Source organism: Bos javanicus, chromosome 6 (genome assembly GCF_032452875.1).
Source record: "Bos javanicus breed banteng chromosome 6, ARS-OSU_banteng_1.0, whole genome shotgun sequence".
NCBI classification, from domain to species: domain Eukaryota; kingdom Metazoa; phylum Chordata; class Mammalia; order Artiodactyla; family Bovidae; genus Bos; species Bos javanicus.
In genome coordinates this window covers 59,491,131-59,508,596 of record NC_083873.1, presented here as the reverse complement: position 1 = coordinate 59,508,596, position 17,466 = coordinate 59,491,131, and the positions used below count along the sequence as shown (strand labels likewise).

The following is a 17,466-nucleotide window of genomic DNA, read 5'->3' as shown; positions in this document are numbered from 1 at the left end:
GGAGAGAGGTTCAAGAGGGAGGAGACATATGTATACCTATGGCTGATTCATGTTGAGGTTTGATAGAAAACAACAAAATTCTGTAAAGCAATTATCCTTCAATTAAAAAAAATTTTTTTTAAAAAAAGAGCGCCTATTTCTTTCTGAGTCCCAAGGCAGGATTAACTATGTTTGAGGACCTGCAAATCAGGATTGTAATAGAAGCCAAGAAACACTACCTTGAGTAACTAAGAAAAGAGTAAAATGTTCATGAGAGGCTATTCAACTAGGGTAGCATTTCTTAAGGTATGGCCTACCTGCATTATAAGCATCTGTGGTATTTAAATTCAGAGCCCAGCTTCCTGATTCAGGAAATCTGAAGGAAGGCAAAACTCTGTATTTTAACTGAGCATTTTGTGGATCATTATTGTGTATCTAAGGGGCTCCCCTAGCGTCTTAGACAGTAAATAATCCACCTGCAATGTGGAAGACCCAGGTTTGATACCTGGGTCAAGATCCCGTGGAGAAGGGTATGGCAACCCACTCCAGTATTCTTGCCTGGGGAATTCCATGGACAGAGGAGCCTGGTGGGATACAGTCCATCAGGTCACAAAGTCTGACATGACTGAAGTGACTTGGCACGCATTGTGTATCTAAAGTTTGAGAAACTACTTTGGGGAAAGGGAGTCCAAGTAAATGGCCTAAAGATTAATCTCATTGAACCCTACTGTTATACTTTTTAAAATTAAGGCAAAGTTTTCCATTCTTCTCCATAACTTATCGATTTTTGTTTTAATATACAAATAAGGTACATTATATAATAATGTGCATTATTTGCCATCGAGTAAAATTAATGCTCCTGAAAGACATGCTAAGTTTACCCTGGATTTGTGGTAACCCCGGACATACCTCTACATACCTTAGTTGACACACAAGGCTTTTGTGATAAACACATCGACCTACTTTATTTCTCGTGCATGATTTGACAAGTACCATCAGTGTTGTAAATATGCACATTTGACCATTCAGCCTCCAGCTCCACTTTGAGACTTTTAGTAGAGGCTGGAAAGTCTAAAACCGCATTTCCTAAACCCCTCTTGCTCATAAAATTCTGAATATAAAAGAGTTTCCACCAATTAGATATACTCTTATGAATCTGGAAGGCAGAAGTAACTTGAAAGCCATCTATTTATTGCTATTACTCATTCTGCTAAAAAATCAAGTTATGGGTAGACAGTGTCAAATTGAGTTGAACTATAGAACGTCTGCTGGTGTCACAGACAGTTGCTTGGTGTGGGGGAAAACACCACACATTTGATGAGCAGAAGTTAAGTGTTCTATGTGAACGGTGAAGGAGACACACAGAAAAGAAACACACAGAAAGAAAGACTGGGTTTTCCTAACGCAACCACAGTAACATCGTCTCTAAAAATAGGTTCTTTAATAAAATTATCCAATCAATCTTCACATTGACAATTGTCTTGTTATTGTCATAAAAATTTTTATAGTTTTTTTTTCCTGAACCAGCACCCAAATAAGGACTACAAATTGTAACTGGCCAATGTGCATCTTAAATCTCAATGTATAGGTTCCCTTTCCATTTGTGGGAAGCTTGTCCCTTCGTAATTTTTGAAGAAACTGTTAGTTTCCCAGTCTGTATTCTGGTGGTTGCATCCACAGTGTTGACACATCTCTCTGTAATTCCTATAAACTGAGTGTTGGGTCTACAGGCTTGAACCAGTATCTGGGTTTGTTTTTGGCAATATATGGTAATTTCCACTTATTTTTGAGCACCTGATTCTAAGTATTGGATATCTTTCTGGGATAGTGCTAAGTCACTTCAGTCGTTTCCGACTCTGTGCGACCCCATAGACGGCAGCCTCCCCCATCCCTGGGATTCTCCAGGCAAGAACACTGGAGTGGGCTGCCATTTCCCTCTCCAATGCATGAAAGTGAAAAGAGAAAGTGAAGTCGCTCAGTCCTGTCCGACTCTTAGCGACCCCATGGTCTGCAGCCTAACAGGCTCCTCCATCCATGGGATTTTCCAAGCCAAGAGTACTGGAGTGGGGTGCCATTGCCTTCTCCGTCTCGATAGTAGAAGCCACCAAAACAAAACTAGAACATTCTGCATTCAATCAGATGGGACCACAACTATAGAGTTAATGGGGATAAACAAACTGACCCATCATTTGTATATCAAAGGCAGGAAATCTTTTCTTACAGTATTATCCAATTGATCTTTTAATTTACTATACTCTAAAGAGATAGTATTACCAAGACCCACCTAAAAAGGCGCCAATTCATTAGCTTATTATGATAGTTTCAGGTAAAATGTGTCTTGTTTTTCTCTTGATAAACTATAAGTCTGAGCTTCCTAGACTCCCTTGATTGTTGATTTTAGCTTATATAAAGCTGAGAGTAGGAACCTTTCCAAAAGCCATTTGGATAATGGTTTCCATAACTGGTCAAAATTACATGTGTAACTATACCCAAAAGTTTACTTTCATTGCTGACTGCTACGGGCAAGCACAGGTCTAAGAGAAAAACGTTTTACTGTTTCCCTTGTGTCTGGGAAGCATGACATTTCCAATAAAATTTAAATAGCTTAAGATCCTGGATAACTTTTTTTCATTTTACTAACCAGGCTAAGGAATTTGAGCAACCTCACTGTATTATTAGTCAGGGTTCAGGTCACAGAAGAAAAACAATTCCAGGTATTTTTTCAGAAAGAAATCTCAATTACTGTAACCATTGGCGCCACCATGCAATGTTAGCATCAGCAGAAGATGTCTAAGCATGTTTCTAGAAACAAGCAGACTTTGACCTCCTCCCACTCCAAACCCAACAAGTTATGTATTTAGTGGATTTCATGGCAGAGGGTTCAGTTAGTCATTCTCCCTAGTTCATGGCACACTATCATCTTTGATTTGTGTAAGCCCCCTACATATTGATTTAATTCTTTTCTGCTGCCTTCTTCATTTTCATATCCTTTCCTCACCGCCAGGCAAACTTTGTATTTCCATGTGTATCACTGTTATCTGTTGCTGTAAAACATGGATTGTTGCTTATACGTATTTTTAATTTACACAGTATTGTGATGCATAGCTTTTTTTCACACTCCACTGTTCTTACGTCCACACTGCTGCGTGTACATCATGCCCACTGCTTTTAAATCCTTCACAGGACTCAATAGTGTATTATCCATCACTTTCACATTCCCCTGGTAACAAAGACCCAAATTACCTCCAAATTCCAGCATTCTTGTGAACTTGTGGAGAAATCTCTTTGGGATACACCCAGAAGTATGACTGCTGTGCCATGGATACATAAACACTTTAACTCAACCAAGCACTATCAGAATGTTCTTCAGGTCTTTCATCAGTGGTGCATGAGAGTAACATGTAGCATTATCCAGGTTTCCATTTTGCCAAACGAGTAAGTATGAGAGACTATCTCATTTTTAATGTATTAACTGTAGTTCTCTTAGTAGAAATAAATTTGAGCATCTGTTTATTGGCTTTTAGAGTCTTATTGACTTTTAGAGGCTCATACTTCTGTAAAATGACCTTACCATATTCTTTGACCATTTTCTATTAGATTTATTTTCACCAGAGTTCCTCTTATATTTGGAAACTAGTTCGTTGTCACTCAGACATTGCAAATATTTTCTATTGTCACTCATTATGTTCTTCAGTTCAGTTCAGTCGTTTAGTCATGTTCAACTCTTTGTGATTCCAGGCACTGCAGCATGCCAGGCTTCTCTGTCCATCACCAACTCCCAGAGCTTACTCAAACGCATGTCCATTGCATTAGTGATGCCATCCAACCATCTCATCCTCTGTCATCCCCTTCTCCTCCTGCCTTCAATCTTTCCCAGCAGCAGGGTCTTTTCTAATGAGTCAGCTCTTCGCATCAGGTGGCCAAAGTATGGCAGCTTCAGCATCAGTCCTTCCAATGAATATTCAGGACTGATTTCCTTTAGGAGTGACTGGTTTGATCTCCGTGCAGTCCAAGGGACTCTCAAGAGTCTTCTTCAACGCCACAGTTCAAAGCATCAATTCTTAGGCACTCAGCCTTCTTCATGGTCCAACTTTCACATCCATACATGACTACTGGAAAAACAATAGCTTTGACTACATTTTCCTTTGTTGGGAAAGTAATGTCTCTGCTTTTTATGTGCTATCTAGGTTGGTCATAGCTTTCCTTCCAAGGAGCAAGCATCTTTTAATTTCATAGCTGCAGTCACCATCTACCGTGATTTTGGAGTCCAAGAATATAAAGTCTTTCACTGTTTCCATTGTTTCCCCATCTATTTGCCATGAAGTGATGGGACCGGATGCCATCATCTTCATTGTTTGAATGTTGAAATTTTAAGCCAGCTTTTTCACTTTCTTTCACCTTCATCAAGAGGCTCTTTAGTTCCTCTTTGCTTTCTGCCAGCAATCTTGATTCCAGCTTGTGCCCAGCACTTCACATGATATACTCTGCATATAAGTTAAATAATCAGGGTGACAATAGACAGCCTTGACGTACTCCTTTCCAAATTTGGAACCAGTCCGTTGTTCCATATCTGGATCTAACTTTGTTTTTTGACCTGCATACAGATTTCTCAGGAGGCAGGTAAGGTAGTCTGGTATTCCCATCTCTTTAAGAATTTTACAGTTTGTTGTGATCCACACAAAGGCTTTAGCCTAGTCAATGAAGCAGAAGTAGATGTTTTTCTGGAAGTCTCTTGTTTTTCTGTGATCTAATAGATGTTGCCAATTTGATCTCTGGCTCTTCTGCCTTTTCTAACTCCAGCTTGAACATCTGAAGTTCTCGGCTCTCATACTGTTGAAGCCTCACTTGGAGAATGATGTTCTTCATTAGGCAGAAAACTTTTTTTATCAAATGCACTATATTTTTCCCTTAAAACTTTTGTTTCTCGGGCTTTGAATTCTTTCCCATCTCTACATCACAAAGATGTTTTCTAAACTATTTATGATATTTAATGAAACCTCATATGCACCATATGAAGATGCATACTGATTTCAGAGATGCTTAACTGTAGAAAACAATGGCCAATGGCAATTATAAAAATTAAGTCTAGGGTAAGGCTCATCCCATTTTCAGAAATAATAAATCAGGATTCTTAAAATTGATATGCACAATTTTATAGCTTCAACTGTCACAACTGTCTTAACCCTTCTGGAGCCCACATATGTATATTGTTAGACAGGAATTCAGTTTGATTTTAATTCATATAAATACAGTTTTCCAATCTCAGAAGGCAAAATTATAGTATTTTACATTTAAGTATATTTGTGCTTTTAACATAATACTCTTTATCAGACTAAAGTAATTCTCTATTCTTAATTATCTGAAATATTTTACCATGATAAGTATTGAATTTTATCACATCTCATTTCTGTATCAAGGAAATTAATCATAAATTTTTTCCTTTTTTCTCCCCCTTCTGTTAATGTGGTAAATTATATCCTTATATTCCTGAAAAATTCACTTATAGTTGTGATATATTAACCTTTTTATATACCACTGGATTTATTTTTCTAACATTTTGTTAAAATTTCTGCATATATGGTCCTTAAGAACATAGGACCATGTTTTATGGTCTTTTATGATTTTCACAATTATGTTTTAATCAATTTTTTACAACAAAGATAGTTTGCACAGATCTGTTTCTGCTCTCTTGTCTCTACTAGTCATCACTCTTGTCATATATGACAAACCAACAGCTAATGTCATGCTCCATGGTAAAATCTCACACTGCCAAAGGCTGGAGTTCCATCAGCAGTCAGGGACCTAAGATCCTACAAGTGGCAAAAAATAAAAATAAGACAACACTGCCTACTCTCACCACTCCTACTCAACATAGTAACTGAAGTCTTAGCTGGAGCAATTATGCAAGAAAAAGAAATAAAAGGCAACCAAAGCAGAAAGAAGTTAATTTGTCTGTTTGCAGATGATATCATCTTACATACAGAAAATTCTAAAGACTCCAACAAAAACTGTTAGAACTAATAAACAAATTCAGTAAAGTTGTAGGATATAATATCAACATACAAAAAGCAGCTGTGTTTCTCTATACTAACAATGAACTATCTCACCAAAAAATAAAACAACCCCATTTACGGACCTCTCTGGTGGCACAGTAGACAGGAATCTGCCTGCCAATGCAGGGGACACAGGTTCAATTCCTGGTCTGGGAAGATTCCACATGCTGCAAAGCAACTAAGCTCTGTGCCACACAGCTTCTGAGCCCATGAGCCACAACTACTAAAGCCCACGGGCCTAGAGCCTGTGCTCTGCAAGGAGAGAGGTCACCAAAATGAGAAGACCACACACCACAATGAAGTGTGGCCCCCACTTGTCGCACACAACTAGAGAAAGCCTGTACAGAGCAATGAAGACACAGTGCAACAAAGAGAACACAAAAACAACAACAAAAAAAATCCATTTACAATAGCATCAGAAACAATAAATAGCTAGGAATAAATTTAATCAAGGAAGTGAAAGGTATGTACAATGAAAACTGTATGAGGCTGATGAAAGAAATTGAAGATACAAGTAAGTGGAGAGATTATCTCATGCTCATGGATCAGAAGAGTTAAGTCCATAGTATCCAAAATCATCTATAGATTCAATGTAAGGCAGTAAGTGTCAGTCACTCAATCGTGTCTGACTCTCTTCTATCCCATGGATTGTAGCCCACCAGGCTCCTCTGTCCACGGGATTCTCCAGGCAAGAATACTGGAGTGGGTTGCCATTCCCTTCTCCAGGGGATTTTCCCAACCCTGAGATCGAATCCAGGTCTCGCACATTGCAGGCAGATTCTTTACCGTCTGAGCTACAGAGAGGAACCAATGTGGATTCAATGTAATCCCATTCAAAATTTCAGTGGAATTTTTCATAGAAACAGAACAATCCTAAAATTTGTATGGAATCACAAAAGATCCTGAAGAGCCAAAGTTATCTTAAGAAAGAACAAACCACTAGAAAGATTCATTGTCTAACAGAACCTTGCTTACAATTAGCTGTTTTACCTGTTTCTTCTCTAACATTGGGCTTCCCTTGTGGCTCACTGGTAAAGAATGTTTAAGAAAACACAAATGTCACTATACAAATATATTAACAGTATCACTAGAAATAACTTACATACTTAATCTAGTTGCCACAATTGAGTTATTAGATCAAAAGTGATTGCATTAGCAGTTATCAACTGAAAACCCATTCCATCAGCAATGTTGGTTACTATTTGAATATTTAAGTTAAAATACATACAACTGTGAGTTCCTTTGTTATTCCTAGCACATAGTAATCAACAAAGACTTGTTAAAAAAATTTATAAGAACTAATTTTCACATTATTTGCATTCAATAATCAAAAATGATGTGGCAGAGACTACGCTTCATTCCCTTAATACATTTTTTTTCCTCCAAGAGAATGCCCAAATTTTACCAGAACACATGGTAGTATGAAATAAAGACAACTTCCCAGCCTCTCTTGCACCTAGATGTGACCACGCAACTGAGTTCTGGCCAGTAAGATGTAAGTGGAAGTGTTCTATGGCGGCTTCCACAATTCTTATGCAAAAGACCACTGCCATTTGCCCACTGCTCCCTTCTTGTCTTTCCTCCAAGAGACTATAGATGCGATGATTAGAGCTATAGCCACCCATACTGCTTTAGGAAAATGAGAGCCCTCCTTGGATCGGCTACAGTGATGAGCTAAAAGGATCCTAGATTCTCAAAAACTTCATGGAAAAGAGGATGCCCATCAGTCCTGGACTCTTTATATTTCTGAAATTTTAAATGAAGAGAAAAATCAATTTATCTTTACCATTGGAAAAAACCATAATAGCAGCTTTATCCTCCTAGATAAAGGAGGAAGGCAGATTTAGAAATGACAGACTTTCACAGACATACACTGTGGAGCCACATCTCTCTCAGTTGGGGATAACAGGATATCATCTCTTTTTCAGCAATTATTCTTACTCTTAAGACAGATATAGTTGCTCTATACTAGGAGTCAGAGAATCCAGGTTGAAGTCTTACCTCTGCCACTAACTAGGCAAGTCTATCTAAGCTTTTGTAGGACACCTATGTAATAAATTTCCCTTGAGTCTTAAAATATAATGTATATGAAAAGTGTCCCACCATATAAATTATCACACACAAAATAGTTGATGAAATACCTGTAGAGAGAAGCTCTTTCTGTCTCACTTGGTATTCCTATTAACAAATATCCAATAAATACTTATTGAATAAATATTTTTAAGTCCTTGCTAAATGTATAAATTATTCTATTTTGGAGTTTAATAAAGTTCAAAGGACTTTAATATTAATTAAAGTATTACTTGAGAGACACAATTCTTTAGAGACACAATTCTTAATTGTGATGTTGGGGGCCAGAGTGAGGTACTCCGCCCGTGACAAAGGTCATGAGGAAGGAGGCTCGACATACGCAAAGGCGGGATCGAGCCTCAGGAGTCCCCCTGGAACTCCTCGAGCATCTACCCCCATAACCAGAGCCTGCCTACTTTACTACTTTGTGCTTACCTACACCTCTGACTTTACGGGGGGCTGTCCCCCACCACCTCTTTCGGAGAAGGAGTTAACCTAGAGCTCCAGTCAATAAAAACTCTTGGGTGTGACAAGAGTGTTTTAACCTACAAACTCCTCTGAAGGTTCTCTGGCCTGCCTGACAGGCTCGTCCGGCCACATGTGATTGCTCACAGCCTCCCAACCGTGAGAGGCACGAGATGCTTTAAACCTTCTAAAAACAGGTTCTTTAGAGAAGTTAGAAAACTATTAGTATAAGTATAATGGGCTAATTAGAAATTGTGTTGGTGAAGGGTTTTTCATTTGTTGAGCCAATGTTTGTTGCTAAGTCTCCATATCCCCTGCCCTTACACACATTAATGAATATATAGAATTAACCTTTGATATTAATCACGTTAGACCTTAGGCTAAGTAAATTCTTTCCTTAACTAAAACCCACTACACCCTCACCCTGTAGGAGTGTAACTTTACTTGGGTGGCGTCTGTTTTGAGAATAATCAGCCCTAGAGAAATAAGTGTCCTGATTGACTGACCGCTGTCACAAGGAGAGGGTCGTAAATTGTCAGCAGGCCCCCTGGCCAGAAGATGATGTAACACCCCTGAGACCTCTGTATACATTTGTGTGAAGCACCTGACTTTAATAAAAGTCAGGACTGCTGTCCCCACGTGACTTTTGTATAACATCTCAGTGTATAAAAACAGACTCTGGAAAATAAAGAATTGGGATCAGTTTCTCGAAATACTGGTCTCCCCATGTCGCTCTCTCTCTCACTCTGGTTGAGTCTCCATCTGGAGCGCGGAACCCACCATGCTTACTAATTATGCCTGGGCTTCTAAGATCCGACCGGGGAGGCCTCAGTGTCTCCTCTCCTTCGGGAGAACGGAAGGACGCCTGCGGCCTACGTAAGTGGTGCAAACTTCTTGTCTTGAAGTTTTATTGGTCTCCCGCGTAAACCAAGCCACTCAGCCTCTTTTCTCCACTGAATTTTCCTACTGAGCTATCCTCATCCTATTACTCTTTATATCTTTGATAAAATATTTAAATAAATAGGTCGCCGACGCCGTCCCCGCTTCGAATACCCTGGATCAGCCGGGGCAGGACCCCGGCATTGTGACATCAGTCAAAAGACATAATGGTATGAAAACATAAACCTAGCTAATCCTGGTTCAAAAGCAGACCCCTATTTGCTACAGTAGTAGTAGTTAGTTGCTCAGTTCAGTTCAGTTCAGTTGCTCAGTTGTGTCCGACTCTTTGCGACCCCATGAATCGCAGCACGCCAGGCCTCCCTGTCCATCACCAACTCCCAGAGTTCACTCAGACTCACATCCATCACCGAAAATAAATATTTTTAAGTCACTTTTTAAGTCTAAGTTCACTCAAACTCATGCCCATCAAGTCAGTGATGCCATCCAGCATCACCAAAAATGCCATCCAGCCATCTCTTCCTCTGTCCTCCCCTTCTCCTCCTGCCCCCAATCCCTCCCAGCATCAGAATCTTTTCCAATGAGTCAACTCTTCACATCAGGTGGCCAAAGTACTGGAGTTTCAGCTTTAGCATCATTCCTTTCAAAGAAATCCCAGGGCTGATCTCCTTCAGAATGGACTGGTTGGATCTCCTTGCAGTCCAAGGGACTCTCAAGAGTCTCCTCCACCACCACAGTTCAAAAGCATCAATTCTTCGGCCCTCAGCTTTCTTCACAGTCCAACTCTCACATCCATACATGACTACTGGAAAAACCATACCATTGACTAGATGGACCTTTGTTGGCAATGTCTCTGCTTTTCAATATGCTATCTAGGTTGGTCGTAACTTTTCCTCCTCAGTGGTGTCCAACTCTTTGTGATCCCATGGACTGTAGACCACCAGGCTCCTCTGTCCATGGGATTCTCCAGGCAAGAATACTGGAGTGGACCTCCATTCCCTTCTCCAGAGAATCTTCCCAACCCAGGAATCGAACCCAGGTATCCTGCACTGCAGGCAGATTCTTTACCATTTGAGCTACAGGGAAGTCCTTTTTGGCAACAGCAAAAGTTTAAACTAGAATAAAAGTTGTGGTATAAAAATAAAAAACTTTTGACACTTTTCCCTTGAAATTACCAGTTCAGTTCAGTCATGTCCAACTCTTCATGACCCCATGGACTGCAGCATGCCAGGATTCCCTGTCCATCACCAACTCCCAGAGCTTGCTCAAACTCATGTCAATCAAGTCAGTGATGCCATCCAACCATCTCATCCTCTGCCGTCCCCTTCTCCTCCTGCCCTCAATCTTTCCCAGCATCAGGGTCTATTCCAATGAGTCAGTTCTTCACATCAGGTGGCCAAAGTACTGGAGTTTCAGCTTCAGCATTAGTCCTTCCAATGAATATTCAGAATTGATTTCCTTTAGGATGGACTGGTTGGATCTCCTTGCAGTCCAAAGGGACTCTCAAGAGACTTCTCCAACAACACAGTTCAAAAGCATCAATTCTTCGGTGCTCAGCTTTCTTTATAGTCCAACTCTCACATCCATACATGACTACTGGAAAAACCATAGCTTTGACTAGATGGACCTTTGTTGGCAAAGTCAAGTCTCTGCTTTTAAATACGCTGTCTAGCTTGGTCATAGCTTTTCTTCTGAGGAGCAAGCACCTTTTAAATTTCATGGCTGCAGTCACCATCTGCAGTGATTTTGGAGCCCCCAAAATAAAGTCAGCCACTGTTTCCCCATCTATTTGCCATGAAGTGATAGGACAGGATGCCGTGATCTTAGTTTTCTGAATGCAGAGTTTTAAGCCAGCTTTTTCACTCTCCTCTTTCACCTTCACCAAGAGGCTCTTTAGTTCCTCTTCGCTTTCTACCATAAGGGTGGTGTGGTATCATCCTGGAGGAAACTTCTTTGTGTTGAGGATGGGGTGGAGTGGAGTGATGGAAGTCCTCTGTCTCATCCTTTTGTCTGTCCTGCTGGTCTTTACTGGTCCCTAAGCATGTAGGCTTTTGCAAATGAAAGTTAGGAACACTCCTTTGGTTTTCCTTTCTGCTGATCACATCCTTCCCCTAAAGTAATGGAAGAAGAAAGGCCTAACTGCTTGAATGGAGGGGAGAAGGAGGGAAGTGGAGATTGTGACCATGTGAAATATTAAATATTAAGTTATGCATAAAAATGTACTTTAATATTTAAACCACTAACCCCACCACACCAAATGAAGGATATCCTCACATTGAGCAGTGGTTAATGTATTTTATTAAATTAAGTATGTAATTTGCAAATGGTTTCATAAGAAATTTTAAAAGCAAAGTTATAAAACAGTTTCAATAAAAAAGTACAGAATTAACAGCAAAATTACATTTTCTTTATAGTACAAATAAAAGGATTTTGTCTCTAATAGACTGTTTGAAAATCTTATAATATATTCTCCAACTGACAGTTGCAATATTATATTTTAATGAGAAGTCTCATGGTTAATTCTCAATCACATGTTAATAAATGGTTTCATCATTTGGACCATAAAAGTCATTTGCTCAACTTTAAGGAAAACAATGTCATCATATAATGTGAAGTTATAAAAAACTCTCCGGGATGTAGATGCATTCTAGCCTTATTTCTCTAATAAATTTTGCAAAGAGACATTAAGTAACACTGTAAACTTGAATTACATTTAAAAATAAGCACCATTTACATAAATTCTACCTAAACTTACTTTACCTTTTAAATGACAAGGTTTTTTGGCCACACAAAACATTTAAATCTGTTTTCTTTACCATGTAAATAAAAATAAGCAATATTTAACCACAACACAGAAAAATTATCAAACTTCACCTCTATTGCACAATGAAAAAGCAATTGGAAAAAACAGCACACATTATTTTTGTGTCTTTTTTATACATTTTGTCATTTTCTTAAATTGAGAGCAGTTAAAACATTGTCAGAGCAATTTCCTGAGTTTCAAAGTTTCCAATTTCCAGCTCAGAAATAAGCAATCTTGCTATTATTTATATCTTTTTTCTAAGCATACAAAACACTTGAATTTAAAAAGGACAAAATAAAGGATTGGAAACAATCCAACAGAATTATTTAGCTTTTCTCTCCAAAATGTGTTATAATACACAAGACACTTTAAAGTGTTAAGTCAGGGTTTCTACTATACAATATGTCCCACATTTAAAGGCCTTAGAATTTCAGGCAGTACTGAAACACTAATACATGAAGAAATCTCAACTTGAAATAATATAGAGATACATGAACAGCCAATAAATGTAAGACAAAATACTTCCATTTCTCCTGTTTAAGGAAGGAAATGAACAGACTGAAAATACTGTTAAGAGTCCCTTCTGTTCAACCCCGCTTTCCCTGTGGTTTCCACATTAGTGCTCATCGTCCCCTGGGAGATACTGGTAAGAGACTATCAAAAGAATATAATTGTTATTAAAATCTTCCAAAATTACAGAGCTGTTGTATTTCTTAAATATTAATAACTTTGCAAAGAGCCATTCTAGTAAGTCATATATTAGCACAAATATACCAAAACATACACAAAAACTCTGATAAGCCCCTCATTATCTTTAGTTTTGACACACAGGATTTAGAAATGAGTAAAAGAGAAAAATTTGATAATCCTCAAACTCTGTTTACCTTTGGCATACAGGATTTAGAAACAGGCAAAACAAGAAAAGAGCCATTATAAAATTTTCTTTCATAATTACATGTTGCTTAAACTATGCTAGATAGTGGGTTAGAAGCCAATTTGATACTAAACAACTTTACAAAAACATTTATAATGCTCAATATTTCTCCATATATTTACGAATGATGATTAAGAAGAAATGCCCTAGATTTACCAAAATAAAGCATAAAACTAGAGTTGGTACAGTTCAAAACATAAGTTCTTTCATTTGATTTCTGCCCACAAAATACCTCACCTCTTGTTCTTTTTGACTGCTCCCATATTAATCATAATTATAATAACTAATATTGAAGTAAAGTCTAGTTGAAACACTCAAAAGCGATGTCTTTTTTTTAAACTGGGATGAGGAAATATAAAAACACAGAAAATGAGTATGCAGCTGCACACACTTGAATAATTCTAGGTTTTAGTACTGTTATACACATTTCTTAAATCATATCAATTTATACACAGAAAGGTTTTATTTCATTAACTAACAGTTGTAGTTTTATAATTAAAGTTGTTGAAAGGAATTGTTTTATTTTTAAAACAATTTAAACAAGTATACAACTCTTCTAGACCTCACAAAAAACATGCCAAACTGTTGGCATTTTTAACAAATTACCACAAATGTAACAATGTGAATAATACTTCAACATCAGTTACTATTTCTAAGTAACAAACATATATTTTTATGGAAATAAATTCAATGATATGGCTCTTCTTTTACAAGCATGCTTTCATGATATATAAAAACATGTTTCTGAATTTAATTTTCATTAAAATGTCTGTTCTTCTGGAAATTCTTTCAGTAATAGCGCAATCCTAAATCCTATCACCTCTAGTCCAAATAATTTTTAAGCTTATCAAAAATCAATACAGTTGTTTGCTAAAACTACATATGTTGAAAATACCCTTCACATCCAAAGTCAGATTTATTTAAGCCAGCGTCTCATATTGGAAAATTATACTTTATCACACTAAACTTGTGTAAAGGAAGTTATAACTGACAAGTATACTAACAGGGCTTTTTAACCTGACCAAGAAAAAAGATGTCAGTGAGTTTCCTTTCAGAAAGTTGGTTCTTTTTAAAAATAAAGGTAAAAAACTTTTAAATTGTAAGAATTTCTTTTATGATTATATTAAAAATGTTTTCTATATCTGTTTTAAGTTAATAGGATTTTGACCTTCTCTAGTTTAGAAATTACATGCCTCAAATACAAAATATAGCTCTTTAGTACTATCTTCAATAAATATCATTTACACAGGCAGTGCTATAAGACTAGGAGCAGTTCTAGAAGACAGCAGCACTCCTTCTTTGAAAACTTGTCTGCCTATGGAAGGTATAAAACTGCACCATAATCTCAGACCCCAACTTAACTTCTAGGAAATGTACACACCCAGAAAGAAGGAACAAAAGGTAAGCGATCACAACCATATACAAAGAAGAAGTACAACAGAGTGTCTTCCTTCCTGCAGAATATGGCAAAATGATTTTTTGTATTGTTTTGAAATCAAAAGCACTCAAAGGTTTCTGTTAGATCTCCTTTCTTTCTGTACTACTACAACTAGATCTCAAAGCACTTTAAATACCTCTCGTATTTAAGCCTTTAAGACTTTATGAAACGTCAAACAACAATTAATATAAAGGTTAACATTTTCTGTCTGAGAAAGTATCAGAGCATTTCAATCTTTAAAACCACAGCTGATAATTTTCTTAGACATCTGGTAATCAATAAAAATTCTCTTTAATATCTTTAATAGATAACATATTTGGCATTTGATTGAGTAAAAATTAAACGTCTCTTGAATTTTGAAAAACATGTTTTTCTGTTTATAACAGGACATCACTACTAATAAAACATACATTTACGTAAAATTGACTAAATCACTGCAAATAAAACTAATTTTAAGCTACAAACCTTCACACTTTTTAGTCAAGGATGTTTGTTTTATTTTAGCATGACTTTCAAGCACCCTGGTTTAATTTCAGAGAATCTGCAAAAATGAAAAAAGAGTTAAAGATAAAAATTTCAAATTGATTACAAAATATATCTTGTAACCAATTCTAAGTGCCTATGCTAAACATAATATTCACTATCAAAGCACTCTCCTTTAAGTTAAATCAAGGACTAATATCTATGCTTGTGTTCTTTTTAATCTACTGTCAAAATAAATACATGACTAAGGCTGGGGATTACTCCTAACAGCAATCTTATTACAATTTAAGATTTTTAAAAATTCTCAAGCCTGATTTTGATGTTAATGAATAACAGTAAGCTGTATGAAGGATATGATGATGTCTGAATTACATTCTCTCTCTGCATTATAACAGCACCAAGAAGAAATTTCCATAGGTAAGTCTGATTTATCAGAACATGAAACTCCCTCAGTGTGAAATTTAAAGAAACACCACCAGTCTCTAAAACAGACGATTAATTACAATATGATAATGTTCTAGCCTATTTCTTTTGTAAAAGTAACCCTAAAATGTCATCTGTTTTCATGCTCAGAATTAATGCTACATCTTTCTATAACATAGCGAACATTTTATTACATGACATAAACAAAACAGGCTGTAATAACTGAAACTAGAAGGGAAGGAGGGCACTGGGATTCCTCAGGGAATCTATCCATCAACAGATCTTTCTTCTTGAACTTGTCTTGCCATTGGCTGTTACTGAATAATAATCACTTAATGAAAAAGGACATTTCATATTTGCCAGCTAAGACTAATAGTGGCACTTAATTTATGAAGACGTAATTCATAACTGACTAGAGATTTCCACTAAAGTTTAAATACATACAAATTATAACCACATTTTAGCAGGAGCTCCAAATTCTTCCAAAATCCACAAACATGTACTTCTTTTCAAAAGAATTAAACAATAACCTTAGGGTGTGAGGAAAAGGGGATGACAGAGGATGAGATGGGTGGATGGCATCACCAACTCAATGGACATGAGTTTGAGTAAACTCCGGGAGTTGGTGATGGACAGGGAGGCCTGGCGTGCTGCAGTCCATGGGGTTGCAAAGAGTCGGACACGACTAAGTGACTGAACTGAACTAAACTGATGATATGTATAATCTAACTATCTTAAATAACATAAAAAAAAAAGAATATACTTATTTTCTTTTAAATTTTAAATCTATGATAGAAATAGTTTTTTTCAAATGATTACTTCAAGAACAAACCATTTTTCTTTCATTTCTGGTTTACTAGACATCATAAATCCAGAAAGGATGTTACATATCATAATCATGAATTTGTGGCTAAAATCAGATGGTTAAATTTAGTAAACTACCTTAAAAAATTGTTCTGAGCATACTATTAGTGTTTATTATCTGCATATGGGCAACTGCCATTATCGATAACAGAAATCTATACTCACCTAAAGTTATGGCTTGTGAGGTATTTAATGACGGCTGGTTTGATGCGTGCAACTCCTCCCTGGCTGTGGTTTCCTCTCCCCGTTATCACAGAGAGATAGGGCTTACCACCATTCTGCTTAAATTCTGTTACAACAGGAATTGGAACAGTTAAAATTTATTTATCTTACATTCTCAACAGAAAACAAACCTTTACTCAAACACATATGAAATTGTTTTCATGAGGATTTAAAGATTTATTACTTCAAAAAGTCCTACACTGATGTTTTTAAATGTATGTTTTATCTTCTATACTTTTAAGTATAGAAGCTTCATAGCAATTGATCCACCTAAAGACTTGAGTGGAACTTCTCCTGTCGGGAGAGAGACATGCATGTGCTACTAGAATTTCTCTCTGAAATAATGATGACAACGATAATATTAACGATACTGAACAATTATTACACACATGGAGTCAGGCATCACTTTAAGTGACTTACATTTATTAACTAAGAATCTTTACAACAACTCTACTAAATACTCCGAAGCCAGACAGCTTTGATCTTTATTATAAGCAGCTCTGTCACTAAATGACTGTGTATTGGGACCATGGACAAGTTTCTTAGCCTATCTGTGCCTATTTTCTTGTCAGTAAAATGGGGTATGAGGCAACTGCTTTATAGGCTATCACTCTCAGGAAGAGCCATTAACAAACCCACTAATTATAGCATGGACTGCAGTGTTACTGTTAAAGATAATCAATTATTAACTTAAGAAAGTCTTCCAAATAGATGATTTTAAAATATCAAATGAACCTGAGCCTCTTAAAAGACCATAGCTCCTACTTTGGAAATGAGCCTGTGCAAATAAAATATATAAATCTGGAAGTAACAGCTACAATAAAATAGCAACAAC

The 17,466-nt window shown here is 37.0% G+C and overlaps 1 protein-coding gene across 3 annotated transcripts in view; it reads right to left on the bottom strand.

The window, feature by feature from the left end:
* Window positions 1–11,739: 11,739 nt before the first annotated feature.
* The window catches only part of N4BP2 (NEDD4 binding protein 2), a 55,909-nt gene continuing 50,182 nt past the window's right edge, over window positions 11,740–17,466 (bottom strand). For 2 of the 3 annotated variants that reach the window (XM_061419950.1, XM_061419952.1), the window contains exons 16-17: window positions 16,575–16,698; window positions 11,740–15,180 (exon numbers count right to left, since the gene is read on the bottom strand). In XM_061419950.1, coding sequence (XP_061275934.1) covers window positions 15,135–15,180; window positions 16,575–16,698 — 170 coding nt within the window. In that variant the 3' untranslated portion in view covers window positions 11,740–15,134. The remainder of the gene's footprint in view (window positions 15,181–16,574; window positions 16,699–17,466) is intronic. The other variant, XM_061419951.1, reaches the window with a different exon arrangement.